The sequence below is a fragment of the Haliotis rubra genome, unplaced genomic scaffold (genome assembly GCF_003918875.1).
Source record: "Haliotis rubra isolate DU_JTF1 unplaced genomic scaffold, ASM391887v1 Scf3, whole genome shotgun sequence".
NCBI classification, from domain to species: domain Eukaryota; kingdom Metazoa; phylum Mollusca; class Gastropoda; order Lepetellida; family Haliotidae; genus Haliotis; species Haliotis rubra.
This window is the reverse complement of record NW_025766968.1, coordinates 6,653,576-6,664,759: the sequence shown is the minus strand read 5'-3', so window position 1 is coordinate 6,664,759 and position 11,184 is coordinate 6,653,576. Positions and strand designations below refer to the sequence as shown.

General features: G+C 37.7%; 1 protein-coding gene across 1 annotated transcript in view; it reads right to left on the bottom strand.

Annotated features, from left to right (window-relative positions):
* Positions 1–371: 371 nt before the first annotated feature.
* Positions 372–11,184, bottom strand: part of LOC124282480 (chondroitin sulfate proteoglycan 4-like) — a 40,497-nt gene continuing 29,684 nt past the window's right edge. Inside the window, 1 exon segment of the mRNA XM_046718486.1 lies at positions 372–10,649. Coding sequence (XP_046574442.1) covers positions 8,077–10,649 — 2,573 coding nt within the window. The 3' untranslated portion in view covers positions 372–8,076.

Genomic DNA, 11,184 nt, shown 5'->3' with positions numbered 1-11,184 from the left:
ATGGCATGGACTCCATTAATTTCAGGGGCATGGGTGGCCAGGTCATCTACGACACTGCAATTTATTATGCTGAATTCTATCCCTTGGGAATGTCAGTAATCTGTGTTCAAAGGTTTGAATCCCGGTTTGCCTTTATGTCTAGAGGTTTGTCAACATCATACCTGAGCTGAGCAAAGTAGAAAATGTCTTAGACCTGCTTCACTTAGTCCCTTCAAGCCACAGTAAGCTGACACTCTGGTATACTATTCAAACAGGCATTAAACCAGTAAACTCACTCACTCAAATATTTTCCGGTCAGTGTTATAGCTGGAAAATACACTGTAAAACATTGTTAAACATAGGCTTGATGCATAAAGAAAAGGAACACCTAATTTTATCATTAAGTAGGTTTATTCATGTCCAGGGGTACATCATATGCAAGTTGTACTAAGTATGCAATAATTGATTCAAAATCACACACAAAAATGAGGTTAGCTAATATCACTTGTGAAATTATGCAGTATGAAAAAAGAGCCAACATTATGCTCATATTGCAACTACAATAAAGTTATTCATATCAGAAATGTTTTCAACAAATACCCAGCTATTAGCTAAAATACATACTTGACACATATTGTGACATCTTAAGATATCCACAATGAGGTATTTAACTACTGACTAGCTCAGCTAATTCTATCTATCAAACCTACATTGCATGCCGATATGTAAATGTTTCTAACAACTCCTGAAATAGTGTTATAATGTTTAAGGATGCACTAGTATGCACACTGTGAGGATACCTCTCAGGCCAAAAGATTCCTCCTTGTCTGTTACCTATACAATGTGAATCTGGTGGCTGGCCCATATCCCTATTGGACTTTGTGCAGGGTAAGGGCATGTAACTCCAACCAGAATGAGACAGTATGTTAACATGTTTATGATCAGTGATCCTGACTTGAATTTGGTTTAGGCAAAAGAACGAAAGAAAGATTTAAATTTGAGCTGTAACAATGCACTTTGTTGTGATATGTTAACTGGCAAATGTTGCCCTGACAGTAAGGTCATCATGATCTGCAACACTGTAGGCAACATGCCATGATTAGGAGACATGTTCAGCCAACTTTTAGAAGTTGGAGCAGTAAGGAAGGATAACAATATACAGATGAACAACTTTATTGCAAGTGACTTGCTTGATAACAGTGTTAGAACCTACACCGAAACGTCGCTCTCACTGCAATAAAGAAGTTGTTCATCTATATATTGTTATCCTTTGTTAATGTTCAGACAACACAGGGAATCAAAAGAGGCTCAAACTTTACCATGCAACTGTACATAATGTCAATAGTATTATAAAATTCATTTTCATTCTGTTGAACTGGTCCTCATATACACACACTTGTACAGTTTTGTATTGATACATGACCTTACCTACTGTCCTTGTATCGAAGCACAAAGCATTATCTTGTACTAAAACTATAATGTTAATGCATTAATTTTGTCACACAAGAAATAATATTATTATGGCATAGCATACTGTTCAACAATTTGCTCTTGTTTGAAAGACCAGTAAGTGGTCTAATATGTTTGTCATTGTTCCTGTCCTTGAAAAGCACTAATCGTTTGTGAATATAATGGAAAAAATAATATTTGTTTCACAATTCAGAATATGAAGCAGATGGATGAGAGCAAATGTTGTGAGTAGCTAATGTTTAACACATGGCTGAGTTCATGCATGTTATCAAACTGAATTATACTGAAAATTAGTGGCGACACATGAGGCAACCGTCAACATTAGTCAAAACAGCAGAAGTACAGAAAGCAAATATAGCATTCAAATGTGCATGGTTCACACACAAATGAAGACAATTTTGTTAACCGTTCCTTAGTTTGTGTGATATGACCTCATTCAATGGACAGACACACATTTAACAAAAACATCTTATTCTTCACTGAAACATTAGCTGGTGTTGAAACCTGTATTCCAAGCAGCATTATGAAGCAATGCAGTCAGCACTATTTGTTCTTGCTTTATGACAAATACAAGACACTGATAACGTCATACAATATCTAGTACTTACAGAGCTCATATCTACAAGTCAAACTGTTGTTTTGCATTCACCATCAAAAACCTATGCAATATACAATTCTGTTCAATCAACGGTGTGAATGTTCAAAAATAAGCTAATGACAAATTCTTTTTGTTTCTCCCTTAAAACTTCAATTTTACACAAGAAATGTAAAGAGAAAAAGAACCAAAGTGTGTTCATATAAACACCAATGTGTAAATCCAATTATTTTGGCAATCTGTACATGATTGGTCACTCACAGTAACCCACAATAGTACGATAGAAGTTCAACAATATATGTACTCTTTTTACAAATTAGAAAAATGGTAGCACAAGTACCGTCAAATTCACCATGTCTAATTTATAAACATGTTCTGCTAAGATTTACTCACAGAATAATTAACACCAAAATAATTCCTCCAGTGCATCAATACAGCATATTCCACAAAAGATGATAAAAAGCACTATGAAACTAATGTGCTATACAAATTGTTCACAAAAGTCAACAAATAGATGAGTATTCAAAGGCAGGTTATAACTACAAACAAGATAAAAGGCAGGCAGTGAACTCATGCCCAAAACAAATTCATACCATAAAATGTAAGTCTATTCATACCTTAACTATCTGGTAAATGACTCCTATTTCCCCATATCATTTTCTTCGAAAACATTTCAAAACAGAATACTGGTTTTATGTGATTGTTAGATGTTAAACGCTGCACTCAGTGGCATACCAACAATAAAACGTCAATCTTATTATTTATTACCCAAAAAGTAAGTCTGGACCAGACAATCTAATTTTTGGTATGTATTCACTTTGGGCATACATTCGTCCCATTCACCCAACAACTGACCTCAATGTTTAACACATGTCAAACACATTTTGATCATAATGCTCACAAGAATGCATTTGTTTCTCAATAGTGGTACAATCTATACACTTCAATTTTAATGTTTTATCAAAATAAGTACATAAAAACCCAGACAAATGTGTCTTCTTGATGTAATGCGCCCTTCGTTAAACAAACATATAGTTCCAACCTGGACCTTGGTATCAACATGGCGTTATATTCCTTCCAGTACAGAACTAATAATCATTTCAGTGTCTTTGTGTGTCTTCATTGGCAGGAGTGTAATCACTATTTATAACCAATGAATGAAGCTAGGTCCTGGTTCCACCAAGGAGGAAACAAAGACTGACTGACTGACTGAGTTTGGTTTTACGCTGCTTTTAGCAATATTCCAGCAACATCACGGCAGGGGTCACCAGAAATGAGCTTCACACATTGTACCCATGTGGGGATTCGAACCCGGGTCTTCGGCATGACGAGCCAACGCTTTAACCACTAGGCTACCCCACCACCCCTTCAGGAAACAAAGAGCAAAATAACATTGCACAAAGTGCAATATTCCTCATGCAGCATGTGCCATGCAGCCAGCTACTGTACACATTGCTTCAATATCAGGCAACAGTCGAGTTTATTTGATTTCCATAACTAATATTTTCTGGACTGAAAAACCAACATGTATTTACACTGCCCAGCATATAAACCTTACGCACGAGGTGATTGGTTCACATATTGAGTACACGACTGAAGTATTGACCATGGTTTGTCTCTTGCTTTAACAAAAAAGTCTGGGAGCATCCTCAAATACGAAAACAATTATATATTAGTTTAAGACCTTTGTGACCCTGCACTGATGAGTGTTATATCTGAGTGTTGGGTCATTCACTGAACGGAAACAAGACCATATGGTATTCAGATGGGTGAAGTAAAACCCACTTTGATAATACTATGCCAACATTATGGGATTTAGTGATAACCTAACAGTTCGGTGAAAGCAGCTATGATATTTGGTTCAATCTGGATTTCTAAACCTGTGGATCCTGGCTTGGCCAAGGGTGGTAACTCTGTGGTTACCACAGAGACATTCTTGTCCAGCTGTATGTCACTGGTACACAATCTGTTTGCTGTTTGCTCCTGATACAAACCCCGGGGTTTTTACAGTAACATGACTCGGCCAATAGCCATTATTCATGCCAGACTTTCTATTAAACTTTTAGGTAAATAAAATAATTAACATATTGGAATACCCTTTGAGGTATATTGGTGTTCATTGCAATAAATGAGACAAAGCAAATGCTGAGTGCCATCAAGTTGTAAAACTATTGGTTTTGTTAATTCAAGGACTCGACTGTGCACTGTAAAAGACCAGCTCAGAGTCTGCACCAAATATATTTTAGTCTTCAAGTTGGAACTTATATTGAGTAATTATTTTCTGTAGATTTCAGCCTCAGTATACTGACTTTCAACAGTGATCTTACAGCACAAAAATATATATTACCAGAATCTAGCTTCAGACAGAGGCAGATTGAGTTTATAATTGTGACAACTTCCAGACATATCAGTGAAATACAGGCCCAAACATGGTGTTGTAAACATTAGCAGGTAAATGTTAAATATCTACAAACTACTGCAAGGACTGAATCCTAGCTAAACATGGCATATTGCCATTACAAGTTAAATGCATTAGCAGGGCTGGATCCTGGCAAAGCCTCATGTGTGGCTGGTATCAAGATTTAGCAGGGCTGGATCCTGGCAAAGCCTCATGTGTGGCTGGTATCAAGATTTAGCACGGCTGGATCCTGGCAAAGCCTCATGTGTGGCTGGTATCAAGATTTAGCAGGGTGGGATCCTGGCAAAGCCTCATGTGGCTTGCATCAAGACGTTTACAAGCATTAGGAGGGCTGGACCCTTCTGAGACAGCCAAGTGTTATCAGCCTATCCTCATCTCTAATGTCTACAGACATTAGCAGGTGCCCTTCAACAGCCTTGTTGTACATCTGGCCATGTAGTCAGTACAAAGAATCTATCCAATGTAGAAGTAAGGTTCCTTCCAATGTGGAAGCATGTTATATGTATCATGACATGCACATTAAACCAAAATTAAGGACTTTCTGCAACTGATATCCAACACCCAGAATACACACAAAACATAACTTTTAAAAATTCCTCAAAATTAAAGGGGATCCAGTGATCTTCCATAGCACTTAATCAACAGAACCCAATTCCTTAAGTTTTACGGATGTGACAGACTCTGCATATGTATAGATCTAATAACCAACATTTCGGAAGTAGAATCAGTGTGCAAGATTGTTGTGTGACATAAGAGCATTGACATGTTGAAGTTGTCTAAACACAAATTGGGTCCTGGTATTTCAGTGTAGATTACTGCTCACACAACCTCTGCTGGTTCACATCAATAACTACACACAGATGCAGACTATGTACCATCACACCTATGCAATATGTTCTGAGACTGCTTTCAGCACAGATCTAACCGCATTAGTACCATTCATCAGTATGTACAATCACAAAGTGAAAATGCAATGTGCTACACACTGAAAGTGACTGTAAAGAATGCTCATTTGCGTTGTTCTGAACTTTTAACAAAAATAGCAGTCTCAAACATCAAGAAAAAGATAATGTTTCAAATCCTGAAGTCTTTAAATTCTCAGAAAAGGAATTTAGGCAAAATATTAAATTTAATATGATGTATCAAATACTCATGTTTATAACAATTTTCCGGTAGTTCATTTAGTATTCCATGAGTAAATGCAAATAGTGTCATTAACTAAGTGTGTACCCTTTATCTTGATTTATTAAATCTAAGTTTTGGCCAAGTTGGATGAAGACCACTGTAGCTCTGATAAGACAGTAAAGCCTTACAATCATGATTGTGCTTTTGTAAATGTTACAATCATTGAATATACATCTCTAAACACAAACTCGTCAATCTACAAAGCAGCAAAGGTGCTGAATACCTTGAACATGGTGACCATGGTAACAAGAAACAATTCATTCCCATCAATGAGTAACACAATTATGTCCATTTTGCATAACACTCATTCCCTTGCCAATAGACAAATATAAAGCAAAGTTACACCACTAAACATAAGATCTTACATACATTAATGAAAAATGTCAGTTGGTCCAACAAAATGTAAGACTTGAAAATACTGGCGTCAATCATCCAGATCCTGGCATGATTCTGTCTTGCAATAGTACGATGAAGCCACAGCAAGAAAAACAATACAAACCAAGTGGACACGTCAACAAACCATTTTGTCACACATGTTGAATACAAAGGTTGTAACATGCTGGATGTGCCAGTAATGACATGTTTGCCTTACCATGTACATATCCTTAAAGTGCCATAAGCCATTCAATGAGTTGATAATGTTGCGAGACAGTTGGTCACTTGGTTTTGGAGGGTTTGAGCTTAAAATATACCCTTGCTCATTTAAAACATTCAAAAGATGAAACTGTAAAATGTTGGCACCATTCCGCTGAATAAGGTACTCCTGCAACATGTCTGGTTGCCAATAGTAACAGGAAGTAATTGACCTTAAAACAGTCTGCTTTCAGTGCATGTAATAAAATATCCAAAAGAATATAAAGAGCATTATTTGCAAACTAAAACAGAATTGTTCAAAAACATGTCCCTCTTTGCAAATACTACTTTTAATGTAATCTACAAGTTAATACACCAAACATTATATCCAGCATTTTTTCAAGGTTTCAATTTGACAAACTTAAACATTACACAGCTGAAAACATTCAAAAATAATTTCATTGTTTTCCCTCACACAAAATGCCACTATTTTCATATAAACAAATATTCGTTCTGATTTCACCTTCTACTCATCTGTTTCATTGAACCACTGACCACAAAATAGAAAGAGTGTGGACTCAATCTCAATGGCTTTTAATTGATTACAAAACTTAACTACATTGCAATTATATAACATGTGTATAATAAACATCATATTAAATATCGGAAGTAGGTATACCTCTACAGAAGCAATATAAACCTGTCTGCCTATCAACAGGGCAAAGGCTGTCTGTTGTGTAAAGGGATTGATTAACACCAAATTGTCTGTTCACTATTTGTCACATGATGAAAACAGTGCTGTATTCTACAGATCTACCTACCTGGCAGCAGATATCCAGTCTGTGCCAAATACATTCACTAACCAAAGCTTGGCTCTTAAGATCATTTGCTGTAGATTGTTGTGCTATAATGTAGACTAATATCAGCTGAGATTACTAAAGATAACGGATTCAGGCTAAAGTCACATACTGCAAATTCCAAAGATATTTCAACAATAATAAAATGAAGCACATTGTTTGCATGAGGGCTTGTACCAACAGTATTATTAAACTTTTTATGATGACTGAAGGTTGAACAGATGAAATGTCCACTGTTCTTGCACTTTACAAAAGAAGGCTATTATTATATTACAATGATTATTACAATGATTACTGGTATTTTTTTTTTAAACATATTTATGTCAACATTCAATCATGTGATACATATGGAATGTATACACACACCATTGGCAAGTTTGACAACTCTGGCATAAGACAAACAATAGATGACTGCAACTTTACAGAAGTTGATCAGGAAGCTAAACACTAGATGATGATTACACAAATCGTAACTCCAAAATGTGAATATATTGCATCAAAAAACTGTTGAAATCTGCACAGACCTATCACTAGGAGGCACACTAACATTGCTATGGTTACTGAGACTAGTGGAGAAGTTTCGAGAAGTCAGTCTTTTTTATTGTAACATGATTAATCTTCAAATCTTCACTTGTCAGTTCTGTTCCTTACAGACTCAAACTACCACACAAACAATCCTTTGTGATGCTTGAACTCAGATCTATAAAACTGTAACTGTCATCATCCTGGTTACCATGGCGACCAATTTATATTTTTGTGCTTTTTGTCACACTTCATCACTTTATCCATCAACCAATCATCAAGTCTGCAGCAGTTCCAAGAAAACAATGCACTGCAGAGTTCCAAAGAAGGGCAAGTCCACTAATCCGAGATCACCAAATTTGACCCTGATTATTTCACAACAAAATATGCATTCTCCTATATCTGCGATCACTTCAATAATGCCGCTGACAAATAAACCCTTTTGTGACTAGCAGACATGATTGTGAATTCTACCATTACACCCAATACTGATTCTTTCTTAATACTGGAGTAGTTGTCCTACAGTGTTGAAGCAGGTCAGGATCCATCAAGTTCCAGTCAAAGTTAAACAATTCACCACTTGTAGATTTGAGACTATCTTCTGCACTGGCATCCTCTGTGGTGGACTCAGGGATCTCAATCAAAGGTGTAACCTTACATGCAGGCACAGTCTTACTGACCTCCTGTCGACTCAGATCTGGTGACCTTGGAGGAGAGGACACATTTTTGTCTTGGAAGTCCTGTCCGTGTGATACATTAATGACTGGGATGTTACTAGCAGCATTGTGTCCTGTGGTCACAGCTTGGTCATACCCTCCAGGGACTGATTCCACTTGAGGCTCAATGTGAACATGGGGCTGCTCCAGCTGTAGTGGGCCACTGATATACGGCCGAGGCTTAGGTCGAGTCTTGGTCTCCTCTCGGACCATATCCCGCCTTCTCTTCCACCTCAACAGCAACACAATTACAACAGCTATAATTACAATGAGTAATACTAAGCTCACTACCACTGCCACAATAATGTAGTCATTGCTTATGTTAGGATTCTTAGCTTCCTTCGAGGTTGGGTCGGACTCCTTTTCTGAATTATCTGTTGAAGGTTCCTCATCTTCATCTGGTGGGATTGCACCACCACCTCCTGGGTCTCGATCCCTATATCTTGGTGTCACATGTGGTCGGAAGGGCGTTTTAGTCACGGCTTCAGGTTCAGGGGGCTCAAGCCGAACAGAAAACACTCCTTCTGCAGGCTGAACGCCGGCAGCTCGCAAACTGTAGCTGAAGTTATCACTTCTGACATTCGGATCATACGGTACGTCAGCAACGTAATACACCTTTGTATAAATGACATCCTCATGGGTAAATGAATCCACCTCAGCATAATCATCTGAATTTAAGGCTCTCCTTCCTCTGCTTTTTGTCCTCACAATACTGCCATGTTTTGGAGGGTCTGAAACATCAAATGTTGCGTTACCCCCGGTTATGTTAGCAAGTTCACTAGCATCCAGACTGAACACAGTTATTGCTGTTGTAGAGCCTGCAGGAGCTTCAAAAGGCCCTTGTTTAATCAGAGGAATTACTGTGATGTCAATTCGCTGATCACGCAAACGGAAATCAATATTTTTTGTGTAGAGATCAAACATGAAAAAGTCAGCCCCTGCGGTCATGTCCTTCTGGATGTAGAGAATGACATTCTTGTCTAAATCTGCCTGTGAAAATGTCTTGGTGCCACTATCCTGAAAGTATATTTTGCCATATTCTGGCCCTTTTGTAATCTCATACCAAATGTTGTCCACATGGCCATTGGTTGTGATATTGAAGTATTTAGTGGTGACATACACAGATGAATGTGACTGTACCAGTTCCACAGGCTTGTTTGAAAGAACCTCAATCTTCAGTGGAATAACATGGATGTTGAAAATCTTGTAATAAGGTGAAAACTTTCCATCAGAAACTTTAAAATAAAAGGCTCCTGGTTGTTTGGAGCCATCATGTTGAAACAGCAATCTTCCCTTGTCCAAGTCAGCTTGCGTGAAGGTTGTGATTTTAATGTTGGGAAAGTCCCAGAAAATCAGCTTGCCATTTTGAGGTCCAGTAACAATATTGTACACAATGCCATCTGGTGGTGTGTCAAGGTCAGTTGTTTTCAGATTTTCTCCTGTGATGTTGTTTGAATCTCCCTGTACCACTCTTACATGTGGATTTCTTGTCACTAATTTAAACGGTTGGTCATTGATAGGATTGATAGTTATTGTAAAGTTGGTAACATAACTATCTGCAAGGCTAACAGAGCCTAGAGGTTTCTGAATCCTCACAGCATACTCAAAGGAATCTTCAGTAGTGTCTGAATCATCATGCTTGTATCTTATCAAGCCTTGGTTCAATACAGACTGACTGAAAGTTTCAAAGAGCTGCAGCTCCCTCCTATGTTCATAAAGCACACCGTGTCTTGGTAAACTCATCAGGACGTAATCAACACTGAGGCCTCTGCCAAACTGTCTCAGTCTCATCTCCAACTCTGTCAGGTCCAAATTTTCCTTTCTAAGTGCCACTTCCTTACCTTCATCCACCACAGCTCTGGACACTCTCAGCAATGTATTCTCATTACCTGTGTTGATATTCCCGTAAGAAATGTCAACTCTCATTGCTTCAGGAAGAGGCTGAGCATAAGCTGTGGATACATTAAACCTGAACTGATCAGAGTCGGACCACCCAGAGATGTAACCAGCATGCTTGTAGAATATCCTCTTCCTTTCAATGTCCTCCTGACTGAACGAGGACACTCTCTGAGGCCGTCCACTGACCAAGTTGACAATTTCTCCCTTCTGAGGCGGCGATGTAATGCTGAACATAATGCTCTTAAAGTTTTTGTCACTGGTGACAGCATACAAGACGTCTGCAGTAATAGGATGCATAGTGTTGGGGAAAACTTGCAGGTCATTTTTCACCTGCATTGTGAGTATAAGTGGTTTGGTCTTGATCCTGAACTGATGGGTAGTGTCCAGGTTAGTACCATCTGTAGCCTGGAACATGAAGCCACCATCATCCTCACCTGCAATAACAAGAATACTACTTCTTTAACTAATAATAATAGTGATAATGTCCAAAGTGCATGACATATTGACTCAGGAAATCACAATTACTCATCTTGTAGAACATTTAACCACATCCAATTGATCATATACCTAAACATTCAAAACATTTACAGTACAACTCTTATGTTTTGATGTTTCCAAAGGCATATTTCATCATCAATAGTGCGTTGTTAACTGTATGTTTGGTGTCTGTTTATAACTATGTTATAGTGAATAAATCAGATTGTTAAAAGTGAATGAGATTTGAAGTGCAAATGAATATTAAATAACTAGAAAACAAATACTGGCTTGTCATTTTTTAACTGATTAGGGATTGTAATGAGTAGATGTCCAAGTGATCATGATGGACCTATAAATGGCCTATGACTTCAATACTTCACAAGCATGTCTGCAGTTTTCTTCATCTTTCAATACATATATATACGTTCACTATGCAGTGTAGGAGTGATATGTGTCTATTGTAATTCATGAAATGGGGCTGACCATTACTCA